This window comes from Gallinula chloropus (genome assembly GCF_964237585.1).
Source record: "Gallinula chloropus genome assembly, chromosome: 14".
Taxonomy (NCBI): domain Eukaryota; kingdom Metazoa; phylum Chordata; class Aves; order Gruiformes; family Rallidae; genus Gallinula; species Gallinula chloropus.
Window position 1 is genome coordinate 5,120,950 of NC_140099.1, and position 14,768 is coordinate 5,135,717.

Genomic DNA, 14,768 nt, shown 5'->3' on the forward strand with positions numbered 1-14,768 from the left:
AGATGAAGTCTTAGAGTCTGGAGTTAATGAAGGTTTTTTACTTCAGTCTGGCCAACACCTCACCCAGGGAGTGTGTGTGTGTGTGTGTGTGCAGGTGACCTGGGCAAGGACAGTGTCCTGTGTGATGTGCTGTGTGTCAAGTTGGAGCCACCACCATAGGAATTAGTGGGAAATACATGGTGGCTTCCAGATGTTAAAAACCATATTTACAAATGAGTAGAACTCAAAATGCATCCTGCTGGCCATGCTGTTTCTTGGGCTCCCTGAAGCGAGGAAAACATAGAGCAGGAGCAAAGGCTCATGCAAATTTAATTACAGATAATGAAATATCTTATTCAGGGAGAGTATGAATGCTGTAAAAGCCAAACCCTTTGTAGAAAGTGTAAGGTCTCTGTAAGGCAGCCTTTGTGACACAAATCCCTTATTTCCACTGCATGAAATGCTGAATACAGCAGCTCTGATGATGTCTGTTACCAGCCTGCAAAGCAATCCTAAGTAGGAGCTGCAAGCTGCAGCACTGTCTTGCAGCTGTCTATACCAGTATTATCAGTGCAGTTCTTAGCATGCTTGTGGAGTGTGTCAGCTAGCACTCCCAAATGATAACTTCAGTGTGGTTTCAGGGAAGTGGCCTGTGGCACAGACACTTCTTCCAGTAAGTGCTTTGAGGATAGCAGTCCTGTTTGGAGAGGGGGGAATTGAGCCCTGCATGTGCACTGTGCCCTGCTACTTGGCCTCAAGACAGAGAACAGTTTCAGGACTGTTCACTAGTCAATACAGATACAATATTGGTGCTTACTGCTGTCCTCCATAGTAGATTTTTCACAGCCTACTTTGCAAGACATGAGTGTTACAGATTTTCTTGATGATGGTTTGCCTTGCACTTTCTGAATGAGCCTTTCCAGTGGGACAGACAAATCCACAGAGTGGGTGTCCTGGCATGTTCCCTGCAAGGTGGGACACAGTGCTAAGGCTTACCCGGCTCGTGCAGTCTTGCAGTGGGGTTTGGGGTTTTATTGGGGTTTTTTTTTTTCCTTATGTTTGGGTTTTTGTTTGTTTAATTTCCTAAGCATAAGAAACAGCAGATTAGCAATGTGGCCTGACTGTGGCCTTGCAGGAAAAGGGCGAAGCTGGGAACCATTTATTTTAAGAGTCCTTATATGAGACATTTGGTGGGAATGAGGGAGGGATGTGCCAAACTTCTGTAGGCATCTTTGAGATCTTAATTCCTACTGCTAGCACACTGCCAGTTTAACCTTAGGTATTGAAGTTAAACCCTATTCTGGAAAATGAGAGTCTTTCCTGCTGCTCCTGAGGAGTGGAGGCAGATGGTGCTTGGGTAGGGAATTGCTTTGAGTTTTGTGTAGAGTCCAAATTATAGAGGTCTTTCATCTCAGGAAATGTTTTCTTTTAAAAAAAAAAAATCTAATTATATTTAATTTTGTCCATTGCAACTGCAGAATGGTGGATGGCATCAGACCTTTCCAACAGGTTCACTTGAATGTTAGATGTGTGCTTTGATGGCAGCAGTTGGCTTGAATGGTTAGAACTGTGTTATATAGTCCTCCTGCAGACAGAAGTGTGGTGGTTTCAGAGCACAGTAAGATGTCTGGGTCCTTCTGCTGTGGTATAACCAGTGTCATGACTGTGTTACCAGGAAACCCAAAGAAACTGGGAAGAAATGTGGAATGAAGAACTCACTACAGGTTTTGAGAAACAGGATGTATTGAAGTGCCACTGAGTGACACAGGCCTGAAATGTCGCCATGGAAATCTTGCTCTGTAATTTCCATTATTCTGGAGATGACTGAAGCTTAAAGCTTATCCATTAAATGCTAAATAAGCTTTCATCTGGCAAGAATGAAGCTAATGAAACAAAGCAGTGAATGTCTCTTAACAAAATAAAAATCTTGCATATAATTGAGTGCTGCAATCCAACTGAAATTAAAAGGGAAGAGAAAGAAAATGTGGCTCACTGTTTCCATAACTGCACATCTGAGTCTGTATCCATGATAGCAATTCTGGTTACTTTTGCTGAATAACAGCCAGTTTGATTTCTACTGGACTGTGTCAGTCACAAAGATGACCAAACCCTCATTTTCTCTTCCTAGAGCAGATGTGGATGAAATCCCAAGTTTCCTCTTTGCAAAAAGCAGAATTGCAGCATGATACATTGCTGCACCTCAGTGGAAACACAGGCTGTGGTGTTTGCCTTTCATGGTGTCAGCCTGGTCTAGCTCGTGAGCAGAGGTTCACTTTAAAAGTTACCTCTGCCCAAGAGATTTGGCCAGGGTATAGCAGCTTATTACAACATTTTAAGGCCAGTATGTAGAGCCTAGTTGCTGAAATGAGGAAGGAAAGAAGTCCAAGACAAATCCACCTGCAAAATACAAGAACATTGATGTATATGTAACTTTAAAGTTCTTACTGCCTTTCTTTTGCAGTCTGTAAACACACTAATGTTACAGTTGAGATAGCAGGGTGGTGAGTGTCATCCAGTATTTCAACATGTATAACAAGTGACCTGAAAAACTCCTGCTTTGTACTACTGAAAGGGCTACCATATACCATACATACCTAAGGGCTTTCTTGCTCCTATTGTTTAGCCTTGTCACAGCATTGAAACAGCACTTGTTGTTTATGCCTTCACTGCAAAGTGATGGCCAAGCAAGGTCCCAACCAACAGGCTGCACCCAGCACACATCACAGATCCTCTTACAGGGATATGAAGGTTATTGTTCTGCCTTTCCCTGACTAGAGTTAGTTATATCTACAGAAACTGCTGCATCTGGTCCTGAGAGCTCACCAGGACAGAAGCAGAGCCTAGACACAGCACAGGAACTGTCTCAGAGACTCAGTACATCTGAAAATTGATTTCCCTTTTCTTTCTTCTAGGGAGTGACCGGTGCTCTGGCTGTCTTGATGAAAGATGCTGTTAAACCAAACCTCATGCAGACACTAGAGGTGAGCACAGACAACTTGCTATATATGTGTGTGTGTTCTCAGAGGCAAGAAGCAACCACTTTTAGATCATTTGTGACAATCAGTGTGAGCTTACTCAGCTTGGAGTTGGAGGGGAGGAGGCTGGCTTCTTTCTAGGTCTGCCACTGGCATGTGGGATGACCCCAAGTAATGGACTAAACTTTGCTGTGTCTATGTTCTGTTGTCTTTAATGCCAGGAATTGGTTTGGGAATCTAAATGGTGTTAGATGCAGGAGAATGGCAAAGAGTTGCTGAGATTTAGCCATCGTTTTCCTAAGCAGATTAATACCTACACTTGAGCAGATTGTTATAATCCTGTCTGCCCTGTAGCCCTTATTACTGATAACAAATGTTTGATCAGAAGCCTTTCATATCTGTCTTCTGAAAGTGTACTTCTTTACCTTCAGGTATCATAGTAATTAGCTCCTGAAATGCTCTAGATTTGCTAAATTTTATGCTCTGTTCTTTATTTCTCTCTCTCTCCCCCACACCCCCTTTTCTAGGGAACACCAGTGTTTGTTCACGCTGGACCTTTTGCCAATATTGCACATGGGAATTCTTCAGTGTTGGCAGACAAAATAGCACTGAAGCTTGTGGGAAAAGATGGTTTTGTTGGTAAGTGTGTGAGGTGTCTTTTTGTTCCCTTTTTGTTTGTTTTGCAGGGAGGGATCTGCCTTTTTTCTTTTTGTAATGACTGTCTTTGCGTTTTTTGTCTTGGATGAAGAGTCTGATGTATATAACCAGAGTGTTATTTCTCCACCCAGCAACCTCTCACATGCTTTTTTTTTAATTTCAATTCCTACTCTAGTTACAGAAGCAGGATTTGGAGCAGACATAGGCATGGAGAAATTCTTTAATATTAAGTGCCGTTACTCTGGTCTCCGACCTCATGTGGTGGTGCTGGTTGCTACTGTCCGAGCTCTGAAGATGCACGGAGGAGGACCTGCAGTAAGTACCTGCCAAGGTGTTCTTAGCCCTGAAGGGCTGTTGCTGTTGTTCTGATCCAGTCACCTAAAGCCCTGTAGGGTTCAATCTGCTTGTAATACAACTGCCTTGAGATCTGCAGTTGTAAAAGGAATCCACGTGTCCAGGTTGCTTGTAAGATGGTTCATTTGTATTATGTTACAGGTCCCTACCTGCTTGGTTTATTGTCCTAATGAACTGCTTGTATGCTGGGGTGTTTGTGATACTCCCACAGTCAGTCACTTCTTGTGCCTTCTTGGAGTGATTTTTCCTTTTATTTGTTCTTAGAAAAAATAGGTCAGCCTGGAATAGACTGTTGTATCTTTTATGCTATTTAATAAGAAACAAGCATGAATTGCTGTCATGGATAAAAATTGTAGAGAGTCCCATTTATTTACTTTTTTTGTTTTCCTGTTTTTCCCAGGTCACAGCTGGGGTACCTTTACCAAAGGAGTACATGGAAGAGGTAACCTCCTTTAGCTGATGTCACAGTTGGCCAACTAACAGTATCATGACACAATACTGTTATGCAGTGCATGCCTGGATAGTTTGTGTGTGTCACCTCTTTAGCCACCAGGGAAATGCTTCCTCATACAAGCTGTAATGTTCTTATCTTCTTTTTTTTATTATTCTTTTTTTCTTTTATGATGTTACATTGGCTCTGCTCTTTCAAGCATTTATTGCACTTGACCTAGCCAGTATTCTCAGAGCATTTTCGTTTCTCCTGAGCTCATGCAATTGTCTGCGTGCTCAATTTTTCATCATAATATCTACTCTATGTCCCCTGACCCTCTCAGTATGATGTAATTACTTGGCTGAAATATTGTCTCTGAAAATATTCTGAGTGCTTCTCTAATTAGTCTCTTCCTAGCAGCGTTGGGGTTTTGTTTGATCCCCCTCCCTTCTTTGCAAATAGAGGAAAGTGAGCTAAAGTCTCAGCTTCTCTCCTTCTGTCTTGGATGGTTGTGTATGCCTGGATAATTGGCCTGGCTCTCTTTACACTGCTGCAGCTTTTTCATGTGGAGCTTCTGTGTGGATTATTCTTTGCATGGGGAGGGATGAAGTGTCTGGATTTCCATAAATGGTCTCTGATGCTGCAAAATGCAAATACATGCAAACCAAAAGCTGTTGCCACAGACTTCAAACAAGTGTTATGAAACTCACTGCTAGTGATATGCACCACGTAGAGGAGTGTGTCAGAGAGAAAAATGAGGCTTTACTGCAGGGAGTTAATAAGCACAGGTGTTAACTTACTAAGAAGAACAAAAAAAAGGATAAAAAATGATATCTCTCTACCTTGGCTTGGCAGCTAAAACCAGTGATCATTAGAAGTAGTTACTCCCTCTCCTGTCTTCCATCCACGAGCGTGCACTGGTCTGGACTGTTTGGAGGGCAGCACTGGGGATTTGCCTTTGTGGTTTCACTTGTGTTTTGACATTTTTTTTGTCATCAGCTTTGGACTCAGTGGTTTGGAATAGAAATGTCATTGCCTCTGATAAAATGTACTTGCTGTCTTTACAGAATCTTCAACTGTTGGCAAAAGGCTGCAGTAACCTAAACAAGCAAATCCAGAACGCACGGATATTTGGTGTCCCAGTAGTAGTGGCTGTCAATGCTTTCAAGTAAGTGAGCTGGGACATGGAAACATTGCATGGGAATAAAAATGTGGCACTCTCTATGCTTTGTTTTAACAGAAACTCTAGTTTTCAGTTGATGTACTGTTTGCAGCATTTTCCATTGTTGGAAGATACTGATTAAATAGGGGAGCTCTGCTTAGTCATTTTAAATGTGTTCCTTAGTTTAAATTAGCTTAGTATCAGTGACTGTTATCTGCCATCACTTACACCCTGCCTGGCCAAATTACTGTGGACAAAAAGGTGCCTGTGACGATGTGGAATCTTAAGCTCCTAACAGATAGTGAGGTGCCTGTGCTTGTTGGCCGCGCTGCGTTCTGCAGTTTGCTGTATGGAATAACTGTGGCCTGCTGAGAAGCATTTTGGGTCCTGCACGTTGGCCTGCACAGGAAATAGAACCTGTGTGTGATCTCTTTATGCAGGCAGAAGGGCTTTGAACAGGTGTGTTAAAGCTGATACCAATTGAAGCAGAGTAGCCAGCTAAGGATTATTGATCTGAAGTGAATACATATTGGCTGATTGAGAGAAATTATGGGTTTTAGCTGCTTGTGTGCACGTGATACAGCACACTTTAGCATCTCTAAATCACCAGTGCTAACACCTTTTTGAGTTTACTCCTGCAAACAGGAATTGCCTTGCTGGTACAGGACAGAAATGTCAGGAAGTGGAGCACAGCTCTGTTGGTAGTCATGAGTTTCTGCATGTAGGTCCACAGCTAGCCATTGCCATGTGCTCCTCTGTGGAGTAGCCTCCTTCACCAAGGTGGAGAAGGCTCATGGTGGATAGACCCTCAGGAGCTGCATGGCTGGATTCTGTGATTTCTTTGGACAGGTTTTGGATCTTGTCAACAAGAGTGAAAAACAATTAGAACAAACATGTACTGCATGTGGATTCTGGTACAAATGTGCAAACTTTTCTCCTGACAGGACAGATACAAAGGCTGAGCTGGACCTTGTAGTACAACTGGCAAAGGAAGCAGGAGCATTTGATGCTGTGGAGTGCACTCACTGGGCAGAGGGGGGTAAAGGAGCAGTTGCACTGGCCATGGCTGTTCAGAGAGCATCGCAGGCACCCAGCAACTTCAGGTTCCTCTATAATGTGGAGGTAAGAACTTGCAGTGCTATGGAGGTGCTTTGTTTATAAGGTGAAGATCGTTTGGTTTCACTAGCTCAAGTTGCTGCAGGCTGTCTGAAAGGCTGCTCTGAGAAACTGAGAAATTTGGGGTTAGAATATAACACTCCATCAGTCTCAAAGACCCAGTTAGTCAGTTCTTGATGTTTTTACTAGCCAGTGAAATATTGTTTACTCTTGACACCAAAAGGTGCTGCTGTGACTCTGCAAGAGATGACAGACAGGTTTCTACCATGGCAGCCATGTTCCAGGGTAGGGCTAAGTTTAGTTCCTGAACTTGAGACCTGCATTCCTGCCAGAGCATGGACTGGAACAAGCCTGACCAAACCTGTTACCTTATCCGGAGCTTCTGGGCGTGCTTGTTGCTCAGGCTAGGAGATTAGAATTTGTCCATTTTTAACTTCTTCCTCTGCAAGTAAGGCTTGTGGAGTCACACTACGGTTTGGGATAGAAGAGAGTGTGTGTCTGTTTCTAATGATTTTATACTTCAGCAAATTTGACAGATTACTTGGAGGTAATGAAGTCACTGTTAGTTCCCAGGTTATGGCCTGAGTCCTCCTGTAATAGCCAACACCTATTCAAGAACCTAATGAGGTACAGATCTCTGTCATTGTATCTGTTTTAGCTTCTTAACAGATGCTTTCATTTTTTTCTTCTTTAATCTGTTTTATTTGAGCTTTTATTTAACTATTAACTTGTATTCTCTCAAATTGGTTTTGTCTGGCTCGAGAGATAATGAAGATGCCTCTTTTGCAGCGGGAGTAATTAACATGCAGGCACAATTTACAAGAAATACTGTTGTGTATCTTTTTGTTTCTCACTGTATAAACTAGCTTTGCCCTCTTACCAAGAGGAACAGCTGCAGCAAGATAGATGAAATGCATAGCTTTGTCCTGCAGCAAATGGGAATAGTTCTTATCTGCACATGGGCACTGCACAGCACGTACGAAGGATTGTGAAGCTGCTGTGATGTTACAGCCCATCATAGTTTGGCTATACTGACTTGCCTGTCTTTGTCATTTTCTTTTTTTTCCCTAGCTCCCTGTTATAGATAAGATCAGGCTTATTGCACAGCAGATCTATGGGGCAAGGGACATTGAGCTGCTTCCAGAAGCACAGGAGAAAGTCGCCTTGTACACTAAGCAAGTGAGTTTTCCTGATGCCAGTGGTGCTTCTCATTTTAAAATGTTCATAATGAACAGTGGTGTTGAAACGGTGTGTGAAGGGAATCATCACTCAAATTGTGTCCTTGCCTAGGAGTTGTTGGATGCTGCTGTGGCAGAGGAGGAAGAGGAGGTTGTATGGGGAGGGAGAAACTGCCCCTGACTTCTCTTAGGGAGTATGAAACTCATCTGGCCCAGAGCTCATCTGTGATAGTGTTTGGAGAGAAGAAAGCAGGAGGATGAAGTGATCTTTGTCAACTGCGTTCCCCAGGCCTTTACCAATTTGGGAACTGGAGAACTACAAGTGATCAGACTGGTGCTAAATAGTCTCTGATGTTTATTAGTTTTTAATCTTGTTCCACTCAGTTGTCTAATTTGAACCCATAGGGATTCTGGGCAGTCACAAATACATTGGGTACAAGTTCCCCAGGTGATACCAAGGGTGATACCATACTTCTTCTGGAAAAAGGTGTCTACTCTTAGCAGCTTTGAACGTGGCATTGGGTTGTTGAATTAGATGCTCTCTGGTTGTTGCATTGCTTTTACTTTTCTCTAGCATTATGTTTTTGTGAATTTACCTGCTTCTGCATTAATGAAGGTCTTGCATTAATGAAGGTCTGTAAAGGACTTTGAAGACCAGGGTGGGAACTAGCCATTCTCTGTTTACAATTGAATAATTTCACTTTTACAATCCATTTACTACTGGCATACATAGTTCCAGCTTTCATGTTTCTTGTATATTCCTTTACAAGTCTATCAAAATACCACAGCTACTTCCTCACAACCTGTAATTACAGTGATCAAACATTTCTAATTAACTGACCTCACCAGAACAAGGACTTCAGTTCTGAGCTGTTTTAACGCTTTTGGGAAGAGAGTAGAAACTTGTAGCTATCAAGTAACCATACTGTTAGGTTTTTTTCTGAGTTGGATGTGCTGGGGGTTGTGGTGGTTCATTCTTTAATACTTAGCAGGGTCAAGGAGAGAGCTTGAGAGAGGAGGAATGGGGATATAGAATGGCCAGTGGATGTAACACACTGTGGATGAAGCAGTTGGTGAGGAGTAAAATGGCCTGATAAAATGTCTGGTGTCTGCAGAGAACGGGAAAATTGCATTTGTGTGCAGAAAAAGTGACTGGATTTTCACCTACTTATCTCCTCTCTCTCTTCATTGCCTTTCCCAGGGATTTGGGAACCTGCCAGTCTGCATGGCTAAAACTCACCTGTCGCTGTCTCACGACCCCGAGCAGAAAGGAGCTCCGACCGGCTTTGTTCTGCCCATCCGCGACATTCGGGCCAGCGTTGGGGCTGGGTTCCTGTATCCGCTGGTGGGGACGGTACGTGACTGAGTGAAACCCTCAGCTGTGGGCTGAGGAAAAACCTGCCTGTGCATTCCAGGAAGCAGTTACAGAAGGGATCTTAAACCAGGAGAGAGCTTGTTATTCACAGTTGGTGTTTTAACAGTTCAGTGTATTAGATGCCCTTAATACTCCCCTTTTTTCCAAGCTGAAATAGACTATCTGACCATTTTAGCAAGCCCCCAGTGTACTACTCAGGACCAGCCTCCCTGTCCTCTTGGATTTTGAGGAAAGGGTGAGTTTTGTAGCTAATGAATTCTGGGAACTGCAGTCTGGTTGAGGGGGTGGGAGAAGTCCTTGGCCCACTTACTGCATTGTGACTTTGTAATCCTGATGAAGACACTTAGCAGTGCTGCAGGTAAAGTCTGTGTACACTTGCAGATTGACATAGAACAAGACAACTCCTCCAAAGCTTCCCAACCAAGCAACTTTTGATGGGACAGCTCCAAAGTGAAGGTGGCCTGTACCATTAATCACAGAATGCATTAGCTTGAAAGGGACCTTTAGAGGTCATCTAGTCCAACCCCCCTGCAGTGAGCAGGGACATTTTCACTAGATCAGGTTGCTCGGAGGCCTATCAAGCCTGACCTTCAATCTCTCTGGGATGGGGCCTCCACTGCCTCTCTGGGCAACCTGTTCCAGTGATCCACCACCCTCATATAGAAGAATTTTTTCCTAATATCCAACCTTAATCTCCCTTTTCTAGTTTAAAACCGTTACCCCTTGTCCTAATGCTAATCATTTGTTGCCCCCCCTCCCTTTGGTTCTCATGGTTTTGTTGACCATCTGTTTGCTGTTCAGCCTGCATCAGTTCCAACAATTCATTTCACTCTGCCCCTGAGTTTTTTTGTGTCTGTTGTTCATCATGATTGGCATAATGTCAGCTGAGAGGCCAGAGAGTAGCTACAGTGGGAACAGGGTCCTGGAATAGCTTTGATGTGAATTGCCTGGCAGAAAGAGGAGCTACCTGTAAAATGAACGTTCAGGTTTGCATCCAAAAAAAGAACGTTAGGATGAAAGGATTCACTGGAAATCTTCAGTACTTGTGAGATTGTTTTAGGGAATAGAGCAAGCAGCTCTACCTTTTCCTTATTTCTTTGAGCCTGAACCTTTTTTCTGAAGCTTTCATGGCAACATGTTTGTTTCAATAAGGTTTCAAAAGCATTAGGGGTACATGGCTCGGATGAGGAAATTCACTGGTTTAAGAGTTGGATCCCTTCTTCAAATGCCAGCTAGAGACAAATACTAACTATCTTTTAATTCTTAAAGGAAAAAAAAAGGTAAGCATTTCCAGATTACCCAACATAAATAAAATAACCACATCTTGATAAAGAGGTGGATGAGCCAGGCTGCAAGAAAGTAATACGTGTTTGGGGATAAAACAAAAGATAGTGTGCTAGTTCCTGTTATTAATGACCTTTTTGGTTTTTTGCAAGTCAGGATTTAAGCCAAACAATGATTTATTTTATTAATTTTTTTGTAGAAGCTCTGGAGAAGGAAAGGGTACACAGTGTGAATGAGCTGCACAAGAGAAAGATGTTTTCAGACGTGAAAACTAACATTTTAGCTCTTTCTGATGTCTAATTTCTATCAAGTTGGACACATTCTGCTCCCTTCCCAAATTCCCAATGTTTCCTTGAACATACAGTAAATCATGATGTTAATTCTGCCCAGATTAACAGTGAATCTTCTGGCTAGGGACATGAAGATCACTCTTCTGTGGCGCCTACAAAGCCAGGGAAGGGATGTTCTCTTGAGAAGCAATCCAGGATGGTTTTGAATCTGATCACTATTTTAAACCCATTCAGCAGGAGGTGTGTTAGCCTCAGAATAAATTTTCAGCAGCAGTCATTGAACTGTGAGCTGAAAACCCAGCAAATATGTAGCTCTATGCAGAAGCCTTTGTGAGAAATTTAGGGTGAAATTAATCACTGGTGCATGTGTGTTCTTGTTATCTGTGATCACAAAGGTATGTCATATTTTTTACTCTTCCTCAGGTTCTGAGTGTTGAGGATTTCCCTTTCAGTCTCAAAGTTGAAACAGTTTACTCAAATACTTTGAGGTTTTAAAGGAAACATAATTTCAGAGATTATCTAGATTTAACTTTGAGCATGAAAGATAATGAAAGTGAAATAAACCGTTGGACTCAAATTGGTTGGGTTTCTTTTCTAGTGCTGCTGATGAATTGAAAACAAATTATTTATTCAGCTCTGGGATTATGTTGGTTTTTTTTTAGTTCCTAAAAGGCATTTTGTCAGAAGTTTCACAAGTGCAATAAAAATAATACATTCCCAGTTGGTATTGGTTTTACAGAATCACAGAATTGTAGGGGTTGGAAGGGACCTCCAGACATCATCAGCTCCAACCCCCCTGCCAAAGCAGGTTCCCTAGGACAGGATGCACAGGTTGGTGTCCAGACAGGTCTTGAATATCTCCAGAAATGGAGGCTCCACAACCCCCTTGGGCAGCCTATTCCATTTGATATCTTGCACAGGGATTGATGATACCCATGAGGTCTAATTTTTTAATGTTAGCAAATAGTGTGGTTTGCCCTGTGTTCCTTTTGCAGCACATGTAGTACTGAAGCAGAGGACAGTAATGGTGGAAAAGTTCATTTCTTCAGCTCTGAAAATCTCAGTGCATTAAGCATTGTAGACACTTGTACAGAAAATAAGTAGCTTGGATGGCAATGATGCTGCACTGCATAGAAAGTCGGGGTTTAAGCAGGCTGCCTTGAAGTAATAGATAGCAGAGGAGCCGCTGTGGGGCTGCCCTGTAGACGGGAAGGAGGAAAATTGACTGTTCCTTTCAAAATAAATAGTGCAAGAAATAGTCAGGCCCATCTTCAGCAATATGGCACTTCCTACTCTATTGAATGTCAGTGTCTCAGCTCCTGCTGTGCCCCTCTGAATCTGTGGAGATCTGGAAAGCTCCGATTCCTCAGTGATAGGAAGATCCTTGCTCTGCATGACCCAAGACTGGCAGTGACAACAGTGAGAGGAGGAAGAGTGCCCTTCTAGGCACTTCGTATCTCTTAATACCTTGGCTCTTGAGACCAAATATCCCCACAACTAAAACCAAAGACAAGGAATGATGGTCTTCTCTGTAGCCCCTCTGTTCTCTGTCTCTGAAAGCAGCAGCTCTCACAAAAAGCTCATCCTGTAATTCATTCAAGAGTAGATTTGAAGTCATTTTTACCTCTGCATAACCTGCAAGACCTGCAGTGGTACGGTACATGTGGGACTGGTGTTAGCCCTTGTAAATGGCTTAGGAAAATGGAGTGGGACTCCAAAGCTCCCTGAACAGTTTTGGGAACTGCAGAAAATGCCTTACCAATAAAGCTTTGCCTCCTTGCTGCTTAGCTTATTATCAAAAGGAGGATTGGGAGGTAATTTGATTAGTGTGCGAAATACTTGCTCAGGGAGAAAATACCAGGTTGCCAAAGAGATCTTTAATCTAATGGAGACAGGCATAACAATGCTGATTGTGAAAGTGAAGCCCAGATGGTGCAGACAGCAAAAGAGACCTTGAATTTTTTGTTCATGGGGTGAATGGCCACTGGCACAAACTACCAACCGTGGTCACGAGTTGCCCACCTTTGTGGCGCGTCCGTGCTCGCCTGTGTGTGTTGCTGGGCTAAAGGCTGCCAGCTGCATTGGTAAATCCAGCCAAGTGCAGTGCCTGTTGGCCTTGTGTTCTGTGCCTGGAAATGGGGACTCAGCAGTGGGACAACTGGGGAGGACTGGCCTGAGGCAGGCTTAGTGCTGGCAGCTGTTTTTTGCTTTAGTTCTGCTGCTTCTGACTTGCACGCCTCGGAAATGTTCCAGTCAGGAGAACTGACCTCTCTGTCTCTCTTTTAGGCTTTATTGCATAGAAAAAAGAAAATCAATTTGAACTTTCTTCTCAACAATAATTATTCCTAATTATTTAACACTTCTAGTTCTAGACTCTTTAAGAATTGCAATCAGCTGAGGCTTTGCAGTCGGCAAAGTTGTATTAAAACACGTATCCTCATTTTAATAACAAGGAAACTGCCACGAGTAATTACTGCCTCAGCACAGCAGAGCCCATGAACACTCACCTAACAGTTAACAGGTCAGCTGGATATTTAAGTACTTTGCCAAATCTTGGGCTCAGTCACTGGTGGAGGCAGAAGCCAAACTAAATCCTCACAGTAAAAAAAAAACCCTCAAACCCCAAAACCCAGATCTGACTGTGGGGCCAGGAGCTCCTGGCTCTGGTGATGTGATTCAAAATGGTACAAGACCATCATCCAACTAGTACATACATGGGCAAGGAGCTGCATCTGCTGTTGCCATCTTACTCTTCAGCAGTGATTTAGTATCTGATCTTCCATTGTAACATTTTCTCTTCTGTTGTCCAGATGAGCACTATGCCAGGACTTCCTACAAGACCCTGTTTCTATGATATAGACTTGGACACAGTGTCAGGAGAAGTAAATGGGCTTTTTTGAAAGGAATTACTAACCAAAGGTAGGTGCCTTCTTTTGAAGGCTTTCAATATCTGGGCTTTATTTCTCATTTTAAGATAATGGAGTTAAGCCAATCTCATATAATGCCATATGTTTCCAAATGACATTTGATTATAATGAAAGTTGCCTGCAGTACCATATAATAGTAATTAAATTTATTTTTCTTTTTAGCTTCCAGAAGAACACCTGATGAGTCATGTAAACAGAATTATGCCCTGATTTTTTTTTAAGTCAAAACAAGATATGACTGAGAATATAGTGCAAGTCACTGGGAGGAGTGCAAAAGAATCAACCACTTTTAATCTGTAATAATTTTTAAACTGCTGTGCTCCAAGCTAGTTGAAACTAGGTTTATAAAGTATACATCCTCTGCAAACCTCCTGCTTCCTGAGTGTAGCTGAAGCAGAACACAAAGTTTGGGTTTAGTGACCTCTTGATTCGGTGACATGATTTTAATAATTAAAAATCCTAAAGCTGGAGCTGTTTGGAACAGTCTTGAGACTTGATTGCCTTAACCATAAGGATTTTGTAGCATATATTATCTTTGAAAGTCTCATAGGCTGCATATTCATAATTGCCATACTGAATTCCATATCTCATTCCTCACACTATGGGACAAACCTCTGTGCTGTGGAACTGCACCAGCATCATTTAGAAGAGGAAACAAGGAGGAATCCCCTTTGCCTCTCATCTCTCTCTAGGCGCGCTTACCCCGGCTTCTGCTGTGAACTATTCCTGCAGGCACCTGAGCCACCTCACATTTCCCAGCTGTGACTTCTGTTAATGGAAACTGAACCTCTGGATATCAGATCTGTAGGGACTGGATCTCTGGCCCAGCATCTGTGGCTTCTATCAAATGTGTCTCTTGAACCATTTGATGCTGAACTCTTAAGTGCAGTCGCCCCGCTGACGAGCCTTGTTCCTTAAGGTCCCTGGCTGAGCAGAGATGACGTGAGCAGTGATGGAGTTAGCAGGCCAAAAATCATTCTGTAACATAAAAATATGGCTGCTGCCCTTTTTTTAACTAACACAAATAAACTGGTAAATAAT

At 42.7% G+C, this 14,768-nt stretch overlaps 1 protein-coding gene across 1 annotated transcript in view; it reads left to right on the plus strand.

The window, feature by feature from the left end:
• Positions 1-14,768, plus strand: part of MTHFD1 (methylenetetrahydrofolate dehydrogenase, cyclohydrolase and formyltetrahydrofolate synthetase 1) — a 42,308-nt gene extending 27,540 nt beyond the window's left edge. The window contains exons 19-28 of the mRNA XM_084270578.1: positions 2,892-2,960; positions 3,482-3,593; positions 3,787-3,926; positions 4,366-4,407; positions 5,463-5,563; positions 6,502-6,679; positions 7,745-7,852; positions 9,053-9,205; positions 13,611-13,719; positions 13,890-14,768. Coding sequence (XP_084126704.1) covers positions 2,892-2,960; positions 3,482-3,593; positions 3,787-3,926; positions 4,366-4,407; positions 5,463-5,563; positions 6,502-6,679; positions 7,745-7,852; positions 9,053-9,205; positions 13,611-13,700 — 993 coding nt within the window. The 3' untranslated portion in view covers positions 13,701-13,719; positions 13,890-14,768. The remainder of the gene's footprint in view (positions 1-2,891; positions 2,961-3,481; positions 3,594-3,786; positions 3,927-4,365; positions 4,408-5,462; positions 5,564-6,501; positions 6,680-7,744; positions 7,853-9,052; positions 9,206-13,610; positions 13,720-13,889) is intronic.